Below are 18,048 nucleotides of genomic sequence, written 5' to 3'. Positions count from 1 at the left end.
AGCTGCCACTCCTCCTAGTTTTCGTCTCTTCTCAGCAAGGTAGGTTGTTCGCACACGATGCCAGTATACTTGTATTTGCTTCACTTGCCTCACAGTCAAGTTAAACGTGATGCACCTATCTTACAGATATTATCAGGTGGATGTTGTTTTTATCTTTTGAGAATGACCACAACAAATTCCATCAGATGACTTCATATTCATATTCATATTTTTTGTCACTGTCAGCTGAATGTCAGTTACAAATACTGTAATGCAGTATTAATTTTACAATCGCTTTGTCTCGGTTTTCACAAAAGAGTTTCAGTTTTCAAAACTGCGGAAAGTGCATCATTCTGAAACAAACATCTCACATTGAACATAAAATGAAAATATCTGTATGAAATGTCTATGAAGATTGTCATCCAGGACATGGTTATCCAAGGAGGGTTGAACCCAGGCCAGCGGGACTTCGTTGTAGATACCTGAAAACGTCCAGGTACACCTGAGACTCCAAATCATTAAAGAGGAATGAGAAAAAAATGTGCAATTCATAGTGTTTGAAATGACCCAGAGCAAGAATAACTTTTGAATGCTCTCATTTTATTCAGTATGCTGTGTTTTTGTAAATACAGATCATGAGCTGTAGAGTCTCAGTAAATCCTAGTCATTGTAGACCGATCGATGACTGATGGTCCTTCACTGCATCTGTCTGTTGTTTGTTCTGTATTGAACACCAATTTGGATTTCAATTCATGACACCAAACCTTTTATTTCAATCACTTGTAAGTTTACGTTTATCATCTTAAAAACAGCAAGCTTAAAGCAAAGCACGTAACAATAAAACACAATACTACTGAACAATCAATTTCCGTTTTTTCTTCTTTCCACTGCTGCAACAGTGAGGTCATTAATCACTATCACAGCAACGTTACAGGAGAAATGCTTGCAAACACACGCTGCGTTGATGATGTGTATATTTGGTGTTTTATTCGTAATTCATTTAATCATCAGCATTTAAACGTGTGCTTTGTGTATTCTGAGCATCAGCTTTAGTTTTGTATGTGAGGACAGCAGTTTGTGTTAACTTTATCAAGACTATTTGGCTCTTTGCATTACAAGAGAAACACTCACTGATGACGCAGAGGTCAAGTCTTCTGTATTTTGGGGGCAATTTTGGGGTTACATCAAGCTCTGAGTGGTAAAACTTACATGTGCTGTGTAATTCACTGGATGACCTCTGTATTTTTTGGAAAGGATTCAATATAGTGTAATCAGTTTTTTCTTGGCAGTGTGGAGAACATTTAGACCATCGTGTAGTGAATTTAAATCTATGCAAAATATAGAGATCATTTAAAAAATAAATGTAAAAAAAGTCAGTATTTTCTGACCTCAGCATTTTTAAAATCCTGGCTACAGTCCTGAATACATGGAGACAAACAGCCATGCACTTCTCCTCAGTAAACTTTGCAGCATTAATTCTCCATTAGACTAAACACAACTGCAGCGATGTGTCAAGAGACGTCAGCCTTCAAATCAGTTTAGGCTCAATACAGCCGATGAATGATCATTTTCCTAATAGAAAACAAGGTTGTACACAACCACCAGCTGCTTGTAGTTAAGCATGAATCACCCCCCAGCCATGCAAACCACTTAAACATGCCCTCTATATCAAAGCCTTTGCTGCTGTAACACCACTACTTTCTCCACTGTGGGATTAATACATGTTAATCTTCCACATTCTTTATTAGAAAATGAAAAAACAACTCTTAAATGCTCGACAACATGAAGGTTTTCATTCAAGATGCTGCTCGACGGTCTTCGGCAAATCAGGACTCAGGTTGTATACGAGGCTCTCACAAGACACAAAACCTTGAAGTACTTGTTTTTTGTCTTTCCTCTGGTTTTCGAGGGCAGTTTAAGTTTCACAATCACATGTTTATGAAAAGAAATGAGACAGAACATTCCTTTTTTTACAACAGCACCTCAATACTTGTTTACAGTACGATACAGAACACACACACGACTATAAGAGGTTAATTCAAGGACACTTACTGCAATGCAGTTTGTTTTATAACAGAGTACATTATGTGAGGTTAAAGCTTCATCTAGTCGATCCAAAATGCAAGGCTATTGCACTATGGTTTTACATCTACGGGCCTCAGTGGTTTTGTATTGAGGCTTCTTGAACCGTCACCCTCCCCTGTATGTACTCTTTTCTGCTGCCGTTGCACCACACTGTTCCCAGTTAACTTTGAGCCTGGGTGACACTGGTCTTTGCTGGGGGCTCACTGGTCTTGGGCCGTTTGGACTCTGGAGGCTGGCACACTGGATCCGTGGGAGGAGAAGGACGTTCTGGACAAACAGAAATGAAGAGATCAGAACAGCAGATCATTATGTACAGTGAAATCCTGGTTATTATGCTGGTAATGGAGACGCTGAAGTCGGGGCACAGGGTTAGTCATTGACTAGGTCTTATTCTGAGATCTGAGAACATGGCTGTGTCCCTAAAAAGAAGTCAGGCTGCACATGAAACGTGATCAGTTAAGACGATCGGACAGGCTTTAAACAAACCCCCCCACAGGTTAGCCAAGCTTGTTCCAGAGAAAACTCAAGTCAATGGTACTTTTTTTTATTTAATCCAAACTGCCTGCTGTGAAACACCCGGCAGTTTACAAACCCATTCCCTGCTTCAACTTCTGCCTCCTGCGCTTGCCAAAGCACACACATATTTTTCCTGTGTGGTGAAAGATTATCACCAAAGTTTTGAGTGCGCCAACTTTCAGTTTTACCTCTAAACAAAGCGGTTTGGGTAATCAGGCTGAGCTGTTGGTGTGTTTACAGCTTGTGTGATCAGCTCACTGCTCGTTTCTCGCTTAATTGGGCTTCAGTATGATGATGCCACCGTGTTCTCATATCTCAGGAATTAATTTGAAAAAACTACAAAAATAAGCCCCAAAATGTAAACTGCAATACTGATCGAGTTCAGAGGCTTATGTTTAGTTAGAAGCTAAAGAAATACGCAAATAGCAGGCAGTGCTGCATGTCGAGGCACAACAAAATCAGTTTTTGTGAATATAGACCGATCACAATTATGCGTTGATTGGTTCCTAATCATAACGTACAGTGGCCCTCACTAACCATGTTTGGCCTTCTCAGTGGAGGAGGGAGTGCAGAAGAGTGAACTAACAGCTGGAGATCGGGTTGCGATGGGAGTCAAAGATACCCTCCTGTAAGCAAACAGAAAAAGCACAAACAGTAAGACTCTTCAAGCATTAGATGGACAGAAAACACACAAGCGCAGAATCTGAAAATAAACTGTACTCCCCCAAAAAGAACAAAGTTAATCACTGTTCCATTTCACTTGTCCTCTTTTTTTTGTTCTTCTGATTCAGCTGTTGCCCACTAGTATAACTAGTCAAGACTAGCCAAAGCAAACGTTCCAAGTTACAGATGCAAGGCAAATACAAAAGCATGTTCAGACCCGCCATTGTCTACATGCAGTCTGTCAGAGTGATTATTATTTTATAGTCAGTGGGGGGTCCAACGAATCCTTCATACCAGACAGGGCTTTGTTCCCACTGCCTGTATGGAGCACAAGTAAACCAACAAAAACATCACAAGTCCATTACAGCTATTCAGATTTTTCCTGCATTTTCAGAAGAACACAAGTGCAATTAAAAAAAGAAGCATTTTACACATTTTAAAGCAGACTTCTTACTCTTAAAATGAATCTCTGTAAACTGCATCTTTAGAGATAATCAGCTTAGTTACTTTAATCATTGGGGGGAGGGGAGGTGGATGCAGCACACTCTGCAGTCACTTCCTCAGGCTGACTCACAACACATTTGAATAACTCAATTATTTCCATAAATTACCATTTGTACTCTTGTGAGGGGCAGCACCTGTATCCTTCACACCACCTACAGTTCATCTGAACTGTTTCAGATATCTCTAATCAATGAAAAATACTCAGCTTAATGGACCAAACTAGCTCTTTGAATCCCTCGGCATCTACCACTGACAGGCGGCAGATCAGTCTGGCACACGAGCTGTGTGATGGCCTCTGATGACACGTTCTCCTCCCTTTGAGCAGCGACATGATCTTTGACTGTGAGCCAGTCTTGGACTACTGCTAAACTGAAGACTAGCGTCACACAATCTACATTTCACTCTGTTGCCGTTCTGGAGGATATGTTCCCACACAGAGCTTCAATTAGTGTGCTTCATTTTTTACCTCATGGGCTTTTCACACTGCACTTAGCCCCAGGCTGAGGGAGATGTTAGCTCCAGGCTAAGCAAAGCTGCTAGCAGAGCGCGTGTGTGTGTGTGTGTGTGTGTGTGTGTGTGTGTATCACTCACACTGTGGGGACATTCCTGGACAGTATTCACAAAGAAAATGTGATACACACTAGTGCTTACCTGACAGATGGTCAATGAATCACAGGTAATGTTTTGAGTCAGTTATCAAGCAAACATGTCAAATATTCTGTTTCCAGTTTCTCAAATATGAGGATTTGTAGCTTTCTCAATTTTATGTCACTATAAATTAAGGATTTTGAATAAAACAGTCAGTTTGAAGATGCCACCTGGGGGTCTAGGAAATTGTATTTGTCATTATTTCCTGTAATATTATAGACAAAATTATTAATCAACATTGTAACAATCATGAGTTACAGCCCTAAAACAAACTTTCATCTTTCACTCACTCTCACAGAATACTACACGATAACTCTGTTTTCATTCATTACCTTGGAGTGGGCCCCTTTGGGGTGGTTGCATCCTTAGGGGTGGTGGGCCCAGCACTATTAGCACTGTTGAGGGATTTAGGGGTGGAGGGAGTGAGGGGAGTGATGCGTAGCTGGGTTTTGGAGGAGCTGGTGGGGGTGACAGGGCAGACACGGGACTGGGGAGTAGAGGGTGCGCTTGCGCTTGCAGATGTTGGGGTCTGAGGTGCTGAAGGAGCTGTAGCTTTAAGGGTGGAGGGCTTGCCCCAGCCCTCCAGGGTGTTGAGGGTAATCCTACGGGGCTGAGGTTTAGACTTGGCACTGGGGGTGCTCTTCTTCTCCTCTGGGGGGGTGACAGTGGGAGCATCTTTGCCAAGGTTGGTTTGGGATGTGGGGGTCGGGACTGAGTTTGGTGGCTGGGTCACAGGAGATGAGGTCCTGGCCGATTTCTTGCCCTTTTTCTCAACACCACTGTTTGGGGCAAAGACCTCCAGGGTGGGGGGCTCCTTCAGCGGAGTGCCCAGCTCCCCAGGAGAGAAGGACAGAAAGGAGCAGTACCCATCTGTGGAGGACACAGCCAGGAAGGAACCATCACCAGACCTAAAGAGGATAGAATACAAACACGTCTGTGGTGGAAGGCTGACTGAAACACAGGCAGGTACATTCATCCAGTGTTTCCCACAGAACTTAAAAAGTCGCACAAAAAACAACTCGTGTTTTGGACATTTTCACCCGTCATCCATTTTCATAGCAGAGTTTGAGGTGGCTTGTCGTTAATGATGGAGCTCATTGAAAGGAGTGAAATCAACAACAAATAAACACATTTCAAATCTACTGAATGGGCCTAGCCTACCATGAAAGGTCGCTGAGTGTGTGGTAGTGGATATTGGACACCAGGCCGAATGGAAGGGCCTGCTGGGTGTCGTACAAGAAGATGGAGTCCTCGGACGCCACAGCAAACACCATACGGTACGGCAACTGGAATACATCAGGAAGAGCCTGAACGGAACCATCTGCAGAGGAGAAAGGGAGGAAGAATAAAGAGCACATACAAGTAAAACATAAAAGGGCGCATACAATAAAAAGGAAGGCCTTCATTATCATTCTTGTCTGTGAACTAATGCGGCGCATGTCCTCACCTTCTCCCTTCTTGGTCCTCAGTTCAAAGTATACAGGGCAGCACCGCACAGCCAGTGTAGCTTTCGTCGGACACGGTAAGTGAGCGATAGGCCTGAAACACACACACAGATTTGTACAGCTGCCAGCTAATTTATCCAGCACTGACCAGAGCACAGCATGCCACCAAAGTTACCTTTTAAGGCCCGTCCTGGAGAAGATGTAGGTGGTATTTATGATGTTTTCTCCGATCTCCACGCATCCAGCTGAGGTAAAAAAAAGGAGTTTACAACAAAAGATGTAACTTCACTGTTAGAAATTATCTTTACTAGGATAATATACACAACCAACTTGAATCCAAAAAAGTCAGGACTCTGTGTGAAACATAATTAAAACTGAATGTGATAACTTGCTGATCCTTTTTGACATAAACTCAACTGAAAACAGCACAAAGACAATATATTTAATGTTTTACTTCATTGGCTTCATTGATTTTTGTAAATATCTGCTTATTCTGAATTTGCTGCAGCAACATGTTTCAAACAAGTTGGATTTGCATTTTGTTTTTTTATTTATGTTCTACACAGTGTCCTGATTTCTTTGGAAAACAGTTAAAAGCCTCATTTTGATTTTTCAAGCTGTGTTGGTACCTGGAGCGAGCAGAAAAGACCCATCTGGTGTGAAAGAAAGACGTCGAAAAAAGGACCTCATACTGTCGTCATGGAACATTCTGTACTGCTTGACCTGCAAGCGTAAAGAGAAATGCAGCAGCAGAGTGTGCACATTACACGTTGCTCTCACTCGACAGCACAGTTGAAGATCTCTTCAGATATTACGGAGTAGATTTCATTTATTTTAAGACCAAATAGTTATAGGATAAATATTAAGCTTCATAAACATGTTTTAGGCCACAGATGGCCAAAACAGGAGTATGAGTAGAATAGCGTCAAAAAGAAACAGGCAGAAAGTAAATATTAGACATTAGGTTCAGTCTGCATGCAAGTATTTAAGATGATTTTGGGGGGAAAAAAAAAAAAACAATGGAGCAATTCAAGTGTCATAAAAAGCAAAGTTTCTCCTGACCTCTCCATCTGGAAGAGGCCCAGAGCTCATTTTACTGATACAGAAGGCCTTCTTCTTGGTGTGAGTACTGTAAACACGCATCACTCTGAACAGGAAGAAAAACAAAAACCACGTTAAGCATCAAGCTGCTGAAATGGCTAAGCAACATCAATCACAACCACTGAATGAAGGTTAGACCCACAGACAGGCCATGAGTGGTCTGAAACAGGGAGTCTGAATCTCTGTTTCTCTACCTGTCACAGCTGAGAGTGGCTATGTACTGGCCCAGAGGATCCCAGGTCACCCCCTGCACGTAGCTCTTATGGTCATTCAAGATACACAGCTTCTGTCCTAAACACAGAAACAGTTGCAACCAACATAATAAATGTAAAGCTAAAATCAGACATACACTCACATATTTTACAGTATTCTATGGATTTGTGTTGGTAAAACATTTCAATATAACTGATTGAACTGAAGCGTAATGGGACAGACACAGATACTTATGAGACTAAGCAAACCTTTATTGATGTCCCACATAACAGCAGTGTTATCCACAGACCCAGACACCATGAAGTTTCCATCCCGCGTCCAGCAGATGTCATACACGTCCTCTATGTGTCCCCTGAAGACAAATCAAATGGCAAGAATTCTCTTTGTAAAACCACACTCTTGCAAAATGGACAAAACAAGCAGCTCTATACAGTCAGGGTAATTATTCATATTGTGACTCTGAAATGTTAACTCTCTCATTTGTCTGACCCCGGCCATTTAAGCACTGACCGAGACATTTAAAAAATGTCTGAGATGTCCAATTGTCAGCTTCGCAAAGTAAGCCAAACTGGGTGAGGCAGAAGCCAGTGAGAATACAAAGTATGACCCAGACAGCAGACCCAAAAAAAAAAAAAAAAAAAAAAAAAAAAAAATCACTGCACAGTGGCTCATAATTCTACAGGGCAGATATCACAACTTTGAAATATCATTGAGGAGGGAATCATTTTATCCTTTTTTTGACAACTGCAAGGTGAGCAGTAAAACAGCAGCAGTGTTAAAAAAGTGGAAAGTCATCTACCAGGAAAGTGCACTTGCATTATTGATTGGCCAACACAGAGCACTGCCTGATGACAGCAAACTGCATTAAGGAAAAAGTTGAGCAAGATCTGCCTGTTTTGACAGGTCCCCACACTGTACCAGGACTGAACCTGCGTACCTTAATGTCTTCACCACAGACCAGCTCTCTATGTTGAGCTGAGCATCTTCATCTTCCTGGAACACGGGGGCCTGCTCAGGCTCCTTCGAGTCATTGAGCTTCCACAGCAGAATCGCCGCATCTGTACCAAATAAAAGTGACGCAATTATTTAAAGGCGAGTGTATCTCAACAGACCTGTGTGTCATATGTGACATACCATCTCCTCCTGAAGCAAGCAGCTCTCCGTTAGGGCTGAAGCGCACCACGTTGACAGCCTTGGTATGTCTCGCCAGATTAGACAGAAACTCCACCACCGCCTTCCCGTCTGGGCCCGTCTCTACCCTCCACAGCTGCATCCACGTCAGGGCAAAGGGTCATTGGAGAAATGTAAAAAGTTCATACAGAACATTTTAGGAAATCATTATCTTTCACCAAAACACTGTGCAACAGCTCATATCCATCCACACAGCTTTAACATTGCTAAGTTTGCAGAACCAACAGCTTAAATGTGTAAAAATTGGATTACTGGAATAAGTGCTGTTTGGGAAATCCTGTGTGACACATTCATCAATTTAAGGTCCTGGCAAAGGCCCCGAATTAATGTCCTATCAAGTACATCAGTATAGAAATTCAACATTACTATTTGACTGTGTAAGAAACTATTATTAATGTCAGACGTTTTCTTCTGTGGGTCTGCACATTTACCCTTAAAACTGCAACCATGAAGTTTGCTTTTATGGTCAAATTCATGCACACAGGCAAAGAAACATTTGCTTTGCCTTGTGTTGTACTGTTCCTGTCCTAGACTAATGCATGAACGCAGGATTACACACAGACACACACGTCATTAAAATGCTGATCCCTTCATAAACCAGATGCATTCATTCCTCCATCTCCACTCACTCTGACTGTGGTGTCCACCCCAGCTGTGGCCAGCCGATGAATGCGTCCATCAGAGCTGTGCTGGAAGTCCAGACTGTAAACAGGCTCCTTGTTGTGCCATGCGATCTCACACGTTACCACCTTCATCCTGTATGTCCAACACCGACCTCAACGGGGACAAAACATGGACATTTGGTACTTCAGACAGATTGAAATGGGCTGACATTAGCTCAGCAGCTAACACAGACCGATAATCTCTAAGTGGTAGACAATAAAGAACACGTATTACGGAATACAGGGAAAATATTTTGAGAAAACTTCTAATTTGCCCACGTAGTCTGTGAAACCGACTGCTACAGCTAGCTAACACTGTTAGCAATAAACTTCACGGGTTTGTTTGGGAAATTTGTGGCTAACGTTATGGAAAAACAGCAAAACATGTGCACACACACATTACTGTTGATTTACGGGTACGTTCGTTATGAATACAGAGACGTTTTTATCTGTTTATCCTTAACAGGTTATTTTATAGCGTCTTACCTCCTCTGTTATCCAGCTGAAGCGAGTAGTAAGTTCCCGCGTACCATTTGTTCAAAACTTCCGGTCGAGTAGGCTACAGTGATTGGACGAAAACGCGGAAGAGGCGGTCACTATGGGGGACGTTCTATTTTTTTTCAACCGACTCGAAATAACAACGTTATAGTGGTATGTATCAGCTATTTAAGTTCTCATAATAGCACGACTCAGTCATGCAGGGTACATGTAATGATTAATCATTAAATCCCCAAAGGAAAACTGCAGTTTTGCAGCAGCAATTCACAAACACTCTTAGCTTACAGTAAGCTGACATGAGGTAAGTGAGAAAACTCTATTTTAAAAATATATAGACCACATACAAAGTACTGTGCTTGGTTAAAAAAAGAAAAGAAAAAAGCTCACACAGTGCAAATTAAGGTTTAATGTGCAAATTCCCTCAGAAGACAAGTCTCTCCTTGCACAGACAGGAGTCATTGTACAGCATTACTGCAGAGAGTAGGAATGACTTTCTGCTGCAGTCCTTACTACAGCCACGTGAAGAAGCCTCCAACTGAAAACACTCTGCTGTCTGGTGATGATTAGTAGACCATGCAGGGGATGTGAAGAGTTGTCCATTCTGTTGAGCAGTTTGTGCAGCATAATGTTCCACAGAGTATTAAATCACAAACAAAGTTGAGAAATATAAAAATATATTTGACAAACTCAGTACATAATATTTTTCAATCCAAAACAAAGAGGAAATAGTTTGCAGTTTGTTTGGAAAACCCACATCAAAGAGTTGCCTGATAAATGGATTACTTCCATCATTCTGCCCAGAAACTTAAGAGCAAAGTGAATGTTTTATGACATCAACTTATGTATACCATGATTATTAGGCATTATTATTATTATTATTTTAGGTATTATTGACATTATTTTTTTCTCCAACTGCCGTCTGTTAAGATAAAGAAAGTAGGTCATTGTGCATTGTATTTACTATATAAAATCTGTAAACATGTACACACGTTCAAAATAATCCAGCTTAATAACTCATTGGTATCTGTATTCATTATTTACAGGAGGGGTGCCACAATTTATTTATTTATTGCTCCAACCCCCGGCCCCACTGATGCAGCAGACTCCATATTGGAGAGAACCTGTTCTAGGATCTCATCGCTGGTTTTGTTAGATAGTGATTGTAGTGGCAAAAGACAGTTTTTTGATTTTCCTTTAATCCCTAAATCCTATTTTCCTATATGTTTGTGCCACATGGAGAATGCAGGTGATGCAGTGTCAGACTCACAGTTTGTGTCCAAAAAGAATCCAATGAGAGAGTTTGACTGTTGCCAGTTATTTATTGTAAATAAAAGAAAATACAAAATAAAGATGTAAATGTTTTAAAGACCATATATTATTTCAACAGCAAGACAAAGGGAACAGGCCGCAGCAGGTTTCAAGTGCAAGCGCCACGCACAGCACGTTTGCTCTATCCACAGACCAGGTGGTCAGTGACGGTATCTGCTGGGCTGCCCTCTCCCCGTCATGCTCTACCATTTACAGGGTGGCACCGTCACTACCTGTCGAGGATGCACACTCAAGCAATTCCACAAAATAGAACAAATTAAGTAATTAATGTACAACATAAACACTTAAATGCGGCTTCTACAGTGATGATTCAAACAACATGAAAGGAAATCGTTTTTTTCAACAATCCAACCTTCCCGATGTATCTGAGCTTGAAAATGTGCCAGAGGCCGCCGTCCCTCCTGCCGCCGCTCGACCCGACTGTGCAGAAGAATCAGCGGCTCTGTGTGGAGTTGTGCTTCCCTCTTCTCTCTGCTGCTGCAGGCTCATCCTGAGCTCTTCACACTGGGATGCCAGGTTTGCCCTTTCCTCCTCCACACTGGCCAACTGGTGGCGTTGCACACAGCGAATCCCAGAAGGAAAGAACATAAACATCAATAAAACAAAAAGTATAAACATTCACAAAAATCCACATGGTGTAGCTAACAAAGTTTATATACAGAGAGGGCAAATGATGCAAAAGACAATGGCAATATATAACCATACAACCTTTCATCACTCTTTAATAGCTACTTTCTTTTACCTAAAGTGCTCAGACAGATGTTTGGATTTGTCGGGTATAAATGTCTTGTCCATATATGTTTGATTTATCATAATCAGCGTGAGGTTGTCGAGAGGAAGCAGACTCTGAGGCAGGTGTAACAAATAATCTCAGCTCAGAAGTCCACTTTGTGTTTTAGGAAATAATTGAGCCTTTTCCAGTAATTCAAAGCACACATTTGTGTAATGTTTTTAAAAATTCCTCAATAAGATCAAATGGGCTTGGGGTGAACACCGACTTCAGGCTGGGAATTCAGAAAGAAACTGTTATCTTTGTCTATTTGTGGGATTCGTGACAATCAGACATATGCAGAGTATCGTCAGTCTTGTACTTTAAATACAGCTGGAACACTGACCTGTGAGCGCAGTTCATCCCTCTCCTTGTTTCTTTGATCCAGTTCCCGCAGCAGACCGTCCACCTGAAGTGCAATCTCATCAGTGTCCTCACCTTGGGCAGCACTGGGCCTGGTCTCAGTGGCTGCCAGTAAAGCCTCTTTGTCCTTAATCAATTCATCGACTTTCTGTTTGGCCTTCTCAAACAGACTTTTGTAGTCCTTCTCTCCCTGCGTTTCCTCCGTCTGGCTGGCCTGGTGAGAACACTCCTTCTTTACATTGATCTGCGACAGCTCCTGCAGTCTGCTCTGCATGTCTTGCAGTTGGCAGCGAAGCTCATGGACCTGCTCTTTGAAGCTGTCTCTCTCCTGGGCTGTAGCCTGCATGAGCTCTACGAGCTGGTCTTGCTGTTCCTGAATGTCAGTCATACTGGGGTGGTGAAGTGGAGAGCCTCTCTTATCATCTGCACAGGAGGGTCCAGCATCGTCTTCCCCATCCAGACGACATGTCACTCCTTCCTGCAACGTCTGCTTTCCTTGATTCTCACCAGTGTCTCCACTGCTCTCTTGTTTAATGACTCTTTGCTCTGAACAGACATTGATGTCCACACCTGAACTCTGTTCTTTACCACTCTGCCCTGCCCTCTCTTCCCCTTCAGTCTGACTTTGGTCCTCCTCTTCCTTCTTCACTCCGGGTACTTGTGTCTGACTAGTGGTGGCCACCGTTGTAGGGGGTGCTGGGCAGGGACTGGTTCCCACATGCGCCGGCCCTGTGGCGTCCAGAGCAGCATCTTCGCTGCACTCCATCGGCATGCTGACGTCACTTTGCTCTTGCTCTGTCTTCACTTTAGTACAATCAAAGCCTGGCTTTTGTGGCTTAGGGGTACTTGCAGTCTTAAAGATGAAAATGTCATCATCACCATCATCAATAACAGGCACTGATGGGGAGCTCCGTGGGCTCACATCCACTGATGTTGATGAATCTGAGGTGCCCAAATTGAAGCCATTAACTTTGGGTCTTTTGGGTGTTTGCTGTGGAGTAGCAGGCTTTGTTCTTTTCCCCCTGGATTACACACAAAGCGTAGTTAATATGCTACTTAAACAAAGTATAATTGATATATTTAAGCTAAAAATCATACCTCAGGGGGCCTGTTGACAGTGAGTATACATGAGAAATAACTGGGATGTCACTGCTACTGGAGGGGCTGCAAGCTAGAGAGAAAGCAAAGAGAAATTTTAGAATCTCTCAAACTTTCTTTTTCTCAGTCTCTCTCTTTCTTTCTCTCTCTCTCTCTCTCTCACAGACACACACACACACACACACACACACACACACACACAGAAAGAACAATCTTTCTTACCGGCTTGTGAAATGATGGTGGATATAGGTCCCTTGGTGTCAAATGGAAAACATAAGGTTTGACACTTCTGCCGTTTCAGGTTTTCTTGCTGCTGTTCAAGGTCCTGCTCCTCCTTATGTTTTCGATCCTCCTGATCCTTGACAAAAAATAAATAAATAAATAAATAAATAAATAAAAATAAAAATTACAAAAGAATTGTTACCCACGTGTTGACCTTTGTGGAATCAGAAATCAATACTAGGAATCACATTTTTTTTGCCACCCATATAGATTGCTCATCGACTATGAACCATTCTGGCTGGTATCAACAGTCTTTTTGATCAGCCATCAGTCAATAAAAATTGTCATGACGAGGAAAAAACATAAGTAAGTCGAACTGGACCATAAGTCGCAGAAATTTATTTCACAACATCCAAGACCAAGAACAGACATTTAATCTGAAAAGCCAAGTTAATCAACTATACAACAGCACACAGAACAACAGGCTGAATCGGTGTCCGGTGTGTTAACGTAACACATTAACAGTTATTCAACTATACAACAGTCAAACGTCAGGGGGACCTCGTCCATGTTGATAATATGATCCGGTGGCCCGTTATGTCCGGTTACCTGCTTTTCAACGAACTCACGGAAACTGTCGACCTCGGATTGAAAGTCAGCTGGCAGCTCCTGACACACCGTTGTCCGTGCTCTGATGGACAGGCGGTTGCGTTGCATGAAGCGGTAACACCAAGAAGGCCCGCATGCAAAGCCATTTATATTCATCTCTTTAGCAACTACTAGAGCGTGGAGACGTAACTGCACCGTTGACAAGCCTCTCCCGGCAGCACGTTGTTCCAGCGCCCATCTGTGCACTCGTTCCTCCAGCTCTGGCCATCTTGCTTTCAGGCCGCGATTAGCTTTCTTTGTTTTCTTCATTGCAGTAAGAGTAGCCTCTGCTTTCCGCCAGTCCCTCACAAGTTTCTCACTCACTCCAAACTTTCTTTCTGAAGCTCGATTACCGTTCTCGGTTGCATATTTTACTACCTGCAGTTTGTAATGTGCAGAGTAGGATTTTCTTTTTGGGGGCATTTTGTTTGTTCCGTGGTTCACAGGAGCAGCATTTAGTTGTCACGAGCCTAGAGCGCCCTCTCGCGGCTGTAGACGGTAATGCTTACTTCTTGGTTCATGTCAGTCAGTATGAATTAACATTTAAAAACATGTTGAATTAAATATATTTTGATATATAAGTCGCACCTGACTATAAGTCGCAGGACCAGCCAAACTATGAAAAAAATGGCCAGAAAATACGGTAACTGCTTTTCAGTATATTCGGCTCTCCACCAGGTGACAGTGGCTTCTCTCTCTTTTTTTTTTTTTTTAAACCCCAAATGGAGGATACATTATTGTGGCCAAACAATTCAATTTTTGTTTCACCTGGCCATAAAACAGATGACCTGAAGTCTTCTTCTTTGTCCAGATGAGCATTTGCAAAGGCCAAGCAGGCTTTTGTGTGTCTTATCCGGAGAAGTGGTGTCCTCCTTGGTCTGCAGTGTGTAGTGTCCTTTGGACTGTCTGCCTTGAGACGTTGCCACCAGCGGAGCCCAGATTCACCAGGATGGCCTTGGTGGTGATCCTTGTATTCTTTTTTCACCTCTCTCACTATCCTCTTGGCCAGCACAGGTGTCACTTTTGGCTTCTGACCACATCCTCTGAGATTTTCCAACGTCTTTTTTAATAATACATGGCACTGTAGCCACTGGAACCTGAAAACATTTAGATATGGCCTTATAGCCCTTTCCTGACTTGTGAGCAGCCATGATGTGCAGCTGCAGGTCCTCAGTGAACTCCTTTGTCTTAGCCACGACTGTCCACAAACCAATTGCAGAGAGCTGCTGTTTGTCACCTCTTGAGTTGTTCCCAATGAATCAGGGTAATTAGGATGCTTTAGAACAGCTTGGACTATTTGGAATGATATACAACTGTGGATTTTCCAATAGACCGTGACAGTTTGCAAATAATTTTGGACATGCCACTTTTTGTTCAAATGTAAATAAAAGCTGAGAAATATTTTTTCCACAATGACGCCTCTTGTACGCCGTCTTACTATCTTCTGGGAGACGCCTGTGTCATTTCCCGGTTGAATAAAAGTAGCTTTAAGTCAAAATTTGCCAGGGGTATGAATAATTTTGGGCTTGACTGTATAAAGTCGCCCAAAAAACAACTCGTGTTTTGGACATTTTCACCCGTCATCCATTTTCATAGAAGGGTGTGTGGTGGCTTGTCGTTAATGATGGAGCCCATTGAAAGGAGCGAAATCAACATGGTACCAATGACAAAGGCACCAATCAGGTGCAACTACAAGCTTTTACAAAAGGCCATAATTGGGCCAACATTAACCAGGAGAGGTCACACCACAATCAGTTCGTTTACAGGAGGGATGTAATACTTCCCCTACCATTGCTCCACCTCCCCTGAAAGAAACTAAATACTTTACTTGTTATGCTGAGTTCTTTGTGTTCATAACCCTTTAGTTTCAGATTTTATTTTGAATTTACTGATTTGTTTCAACTTCCTCTTCTTCCCGCTCACCCCCTGCTATGTGTTTCTGCCATAGGCCGCATAAATAGCTGTTTGCAGTTATTCTAAAAGGTTCATGTAGCACAACAACTCAATTCCCTCTGTATTCCATCATGTTTCACTGTTGTATGTTTATTGTATCACTGTAATGTCAGCAAAGACTAATCACAGTGATTAATGTTAGTCTGCTCAGAAATTAGCCCTGCAAAGTGGTAAGTTAACTGGTTAACCTACATGTTAACTGTGAGAAACGTGGACAAAAGTCCAAAAAATAAATACATTTTAAATCTACTGAATGGGCCTAGCCTACCATGAAAGGTCGCTGAGTGTGTGGTAGTGGATATTGGACGCCAGGCCGAACGGAAGGGCCTGCTGGGTGTCGTACAAGAAGATGGAGTCCTCGGACGCCACAGCAAACACCATACGGTACGGCAACTGGAATACATCAGGAAGAGCCTGAACGGAACCATCTGCAGAAGAGAAAGGGAGGAAGAATAAAGAGCACATACAAGTAAAACATAAAAGGGTGCATACAATAAAAAGGAAGGCCTTCATTATCATTCTTGTCTGTGAACTAATGCAGCGCATGTCCTCACCTTCTCCCTTCTTGGTCCTCAGTTCAAAGTATACAGGGCAGCAGCGCACAGCCAGTGTAGCTTTCGTTGAACACGGTAAGTGAGCGATAGGCCTGAAACACACACACAGATGTGTACAGCTGCCAGCTAATTTATCCAGCACTGACAAGAGCACAACATGCCACCAAAGTTACCTTTTAAGGCCTGTCCTGGAGAAGATGTAGGTGGTATTTATGATGTTTTCTCCAATCTCCAGTTTCCATCCCGCGTCCAGCAGATGTCCTACACATCCTCTATGTGTCCCCTGAAGACAAATCAAATGGCAAGTCATCTATCAGGAAAGTGCACTTGTGAATTGCATTAAGGAAAAAGTTAAGCAAGATCTGCTTGTTTTGACAGGTCCCCACACTGTACCAACTGTGCCCAGTGATGACATCAGAAATGAATATGGAGGCTGATTTTTGACACCATGCCATTGTCAGTCAGAAGACAGCCTAAGAGTCATTAGCCTCAATGGTAATGAGGTAGAAATTGTCTTGATAGGACTGAACCTGAGTACCTTAGTGTCTTCACCACAGACCAGCTCTCTATGTTGAGCTGAGCATCTTCATCTTCCTGGAACATGGCGGCCTGCTCAGGCTCCTTCGACTCATTGAGCTTCACCACCACCTCCACCACCGCCGCCTTCCCGTCTGGGCCCGTCTCTACCCTCCACAGCTGCATCCACATCTGGGCAAAGGGTCATTGGAGAAATGTAAAAAGCTCATACAGAACATTATAGGAAATCATTATCTTTCACAGCTTTTACATTGCTAAGTCTGCAGAACCAAAAGCTTAAATGTGTAAAAATCTGATTACTAAATAAGTGCTGTTTGGTAAATCCAGTGTGACACATTCATCCATTTAAGGGCCTGGCAAAGGCCCCGAATTAATGTCCTATCAAATAGGTTGGTATGGAAATTCAACATTGATGTCAGACGTTTTCTTCTGTGGGTCTGCACATTTACCCTTAAAACTGCAACCATGAAGTTTGCTTTTATGGTCAAATTCATGCACACAGGCAAAGAAACATTTGCTTTGCCTTGTGTTGTACTGTTCCTGTCCTAGACTAATGCATGAACGCAGGCTTACACACACACGTCATTAAAAGGTTGATCCCTTCATAAACCAGATGCATTCATTCCTCCATCTGCACTCACTCTGACTGTGGTGCTGACAGTTCAACTGAACTGAGAAACGAACGAATCGCTTGAGGGAGGGACCGCGCGCGCCGACTGCGTCGCGTCACCGACGCATGAATCCGTGGCAAGCTGTTCCTGCCAGAAATACGCCACATTCAGTCACGTTTCAACTTCATTACGGCGTAAAAAAACGCCGTTTTTTCAGATTTTACGCCGTTTTTTACACCGTAATGCGCAAAAGAACGCTGTTTTTTACGCCGTAATGAAGTTGAAACGCGACTGAATGTGGCGTATTTCTGGCAGGAACGGCTTGCCATATAAATCACTCAGTGAACTACACTCTCCTGAATCATTTTCCTCTGAGGGATACACTTTCATGGCGACCGTTGTTCCCCGTTGTTTTAACAGATTTAGTTTCCAGATAAACAAACTTAAAACGTTATGCTG

The 18,048-nt window shown here is 42.6% G+C and overlaps 2 protein-coding genes across 3 annotated transcripts; both read right to left on the bottom strand.

Moving 5' to 3' along the window:
- Positions 1-566: 566 nt before the first annotated feature.
- Positions 567-9,540, bottom strand: chaf1b (chromatin assembly factor 1, subunit B). Its single transcript, XM_076747066.1, has 14 exons — positions 9,494-9,540; positions 8,975-9,120; positions 8,289-8,421; positions 8,092-8,212; positions 7,403-7,506; positions 7,136-7,232; positions 6,903-6,987; positions 6,470-6,563; positions 6,016-6,085; positions 5,843-5,934; positions 5,557-5,716; positions 4,728-5,303; positions 3,118-3,206; positions 567-2,331 (listed from the first exon to the last, which is right to left on the bottom strand). The coding sequence occupies exons 2-14, from the start codon at positions 9,098-9,100 to the stop codon at positions 2,225-2,227; spliced, it is 1,854 nt and encodes a 617-aa protein (XP_076603181.1). The 5' UTR covers positions 9,101-9,120; positions 9,494-9,540; the 3' UTR covers positions 567-2,224.
- Positions 9,541-10,807: 1,267 nt separating this feature from the next.
- LOC143330975 (uncharacterized) lies at positions 10,808-17,137 on the bottom strand. 2 transcript variants are annotated; one of them, XM_076747778.1, is made up of 8 exons: positions 16,980-17,137; positions 16,615-16,724; positions 16,442-16,533; positions 16,156-16,315; positions 13,287-13,422; positions 13,065-13,137; positions 11,950-12,988; positions 10,808-11,380 (listed from the first exon to the last, which is right to left on the bottom strand). In XM_076747778.1, exons 4-8 carry the CDS (start codon positions 16,156-16,158, stop codon positions 11,174-11,176), a joined length of 1,458 nt encoding a protein of 485 aa, XP_076603893.1. In that variant the 5' UTR covers positions 16,159-16,315; positions 16,442-16,533; positions 16,615-16,724; positions 16,980-17,137; the 3' UTR covers positions 10,808-11,173. The 2 variants fall into 2 exon arrangements, with proteins under 2 accessions (XP_076603893.1, XP_076603892.1); XM_076747777.1 differs by lacking the exons at positions 16,156-16,315; positions 16,442-16,533; positions 16,615-16,724; positions 16,980-17,137 and adding an exon at positions 13,896-14,438.
- Between the last annotated feature and the right edge of the window lie 911 nt (positions 17,138-18,048).

The sequence above is a fragment of the Chaetodon auriga genome, chromosome 13, assembly GCF_051107435.1.
Source record: "Chaetodon auriga isolate fChaAug3 chromosome 13, fChaAug3.hap1, whole genome shotgun sequence".
NCBI classification, from domain to species: Eukaryota; Metazoa; Chordata; class Actinopteri; order Chaetodontiformes; family Chaetodontidae; genus Chaetodon; species Chaetodon auriga.
This window is presented reverse-complemented; position numbering and strand designations above follow the sequence as displayed.

Bases quoted from the DNA above. Each gene is read 5' to 3' on its own strand.
- chaf1b (XM_076747066.1), bottom strand. From the start codon at position 9,100: ATGAAGGTGGTAACGTGTGAGATCGCATGGCACAACAAGGAGCCTGTT. The intron at 6,086-6,469 runs GTACCAACACAG...TTTTTACCTCAG, and splicing joins GTCTTTTCTGCTCGCTCCAG to CTGGATGCGTGGAGATCGGA. The intron at 5,717-5,842 runs GTGAGGACATGC...TCTCCTCTGCAG, and splicing joins GAGGACCAAGAAGGGAGAAG to ATGGTTCCGTTCAGGCTCTT.
- LOC143330975 (XM_076747777.1), bottom strand. From the start codon at position 14,357: ATGCCCCCAAAAAGAAAATCCTACTCTGCACATTACAAACTGCAGGTA. The intron at 13,138-13,286 runs GTAAGAAAGATT...CTTTCTCTCTAG, and splicing joins CACCATCATTTCACAAGCCG to CTTGCAGCCCCTCCAGTAGC. The intron at 12,989-13,064 runs GTATGATTTTTA...TGTGTAATCCAG, and splicing joins CTGTCAACAGGCCCCCTGAG to GGGGAAAAGAACAAAGCCTG.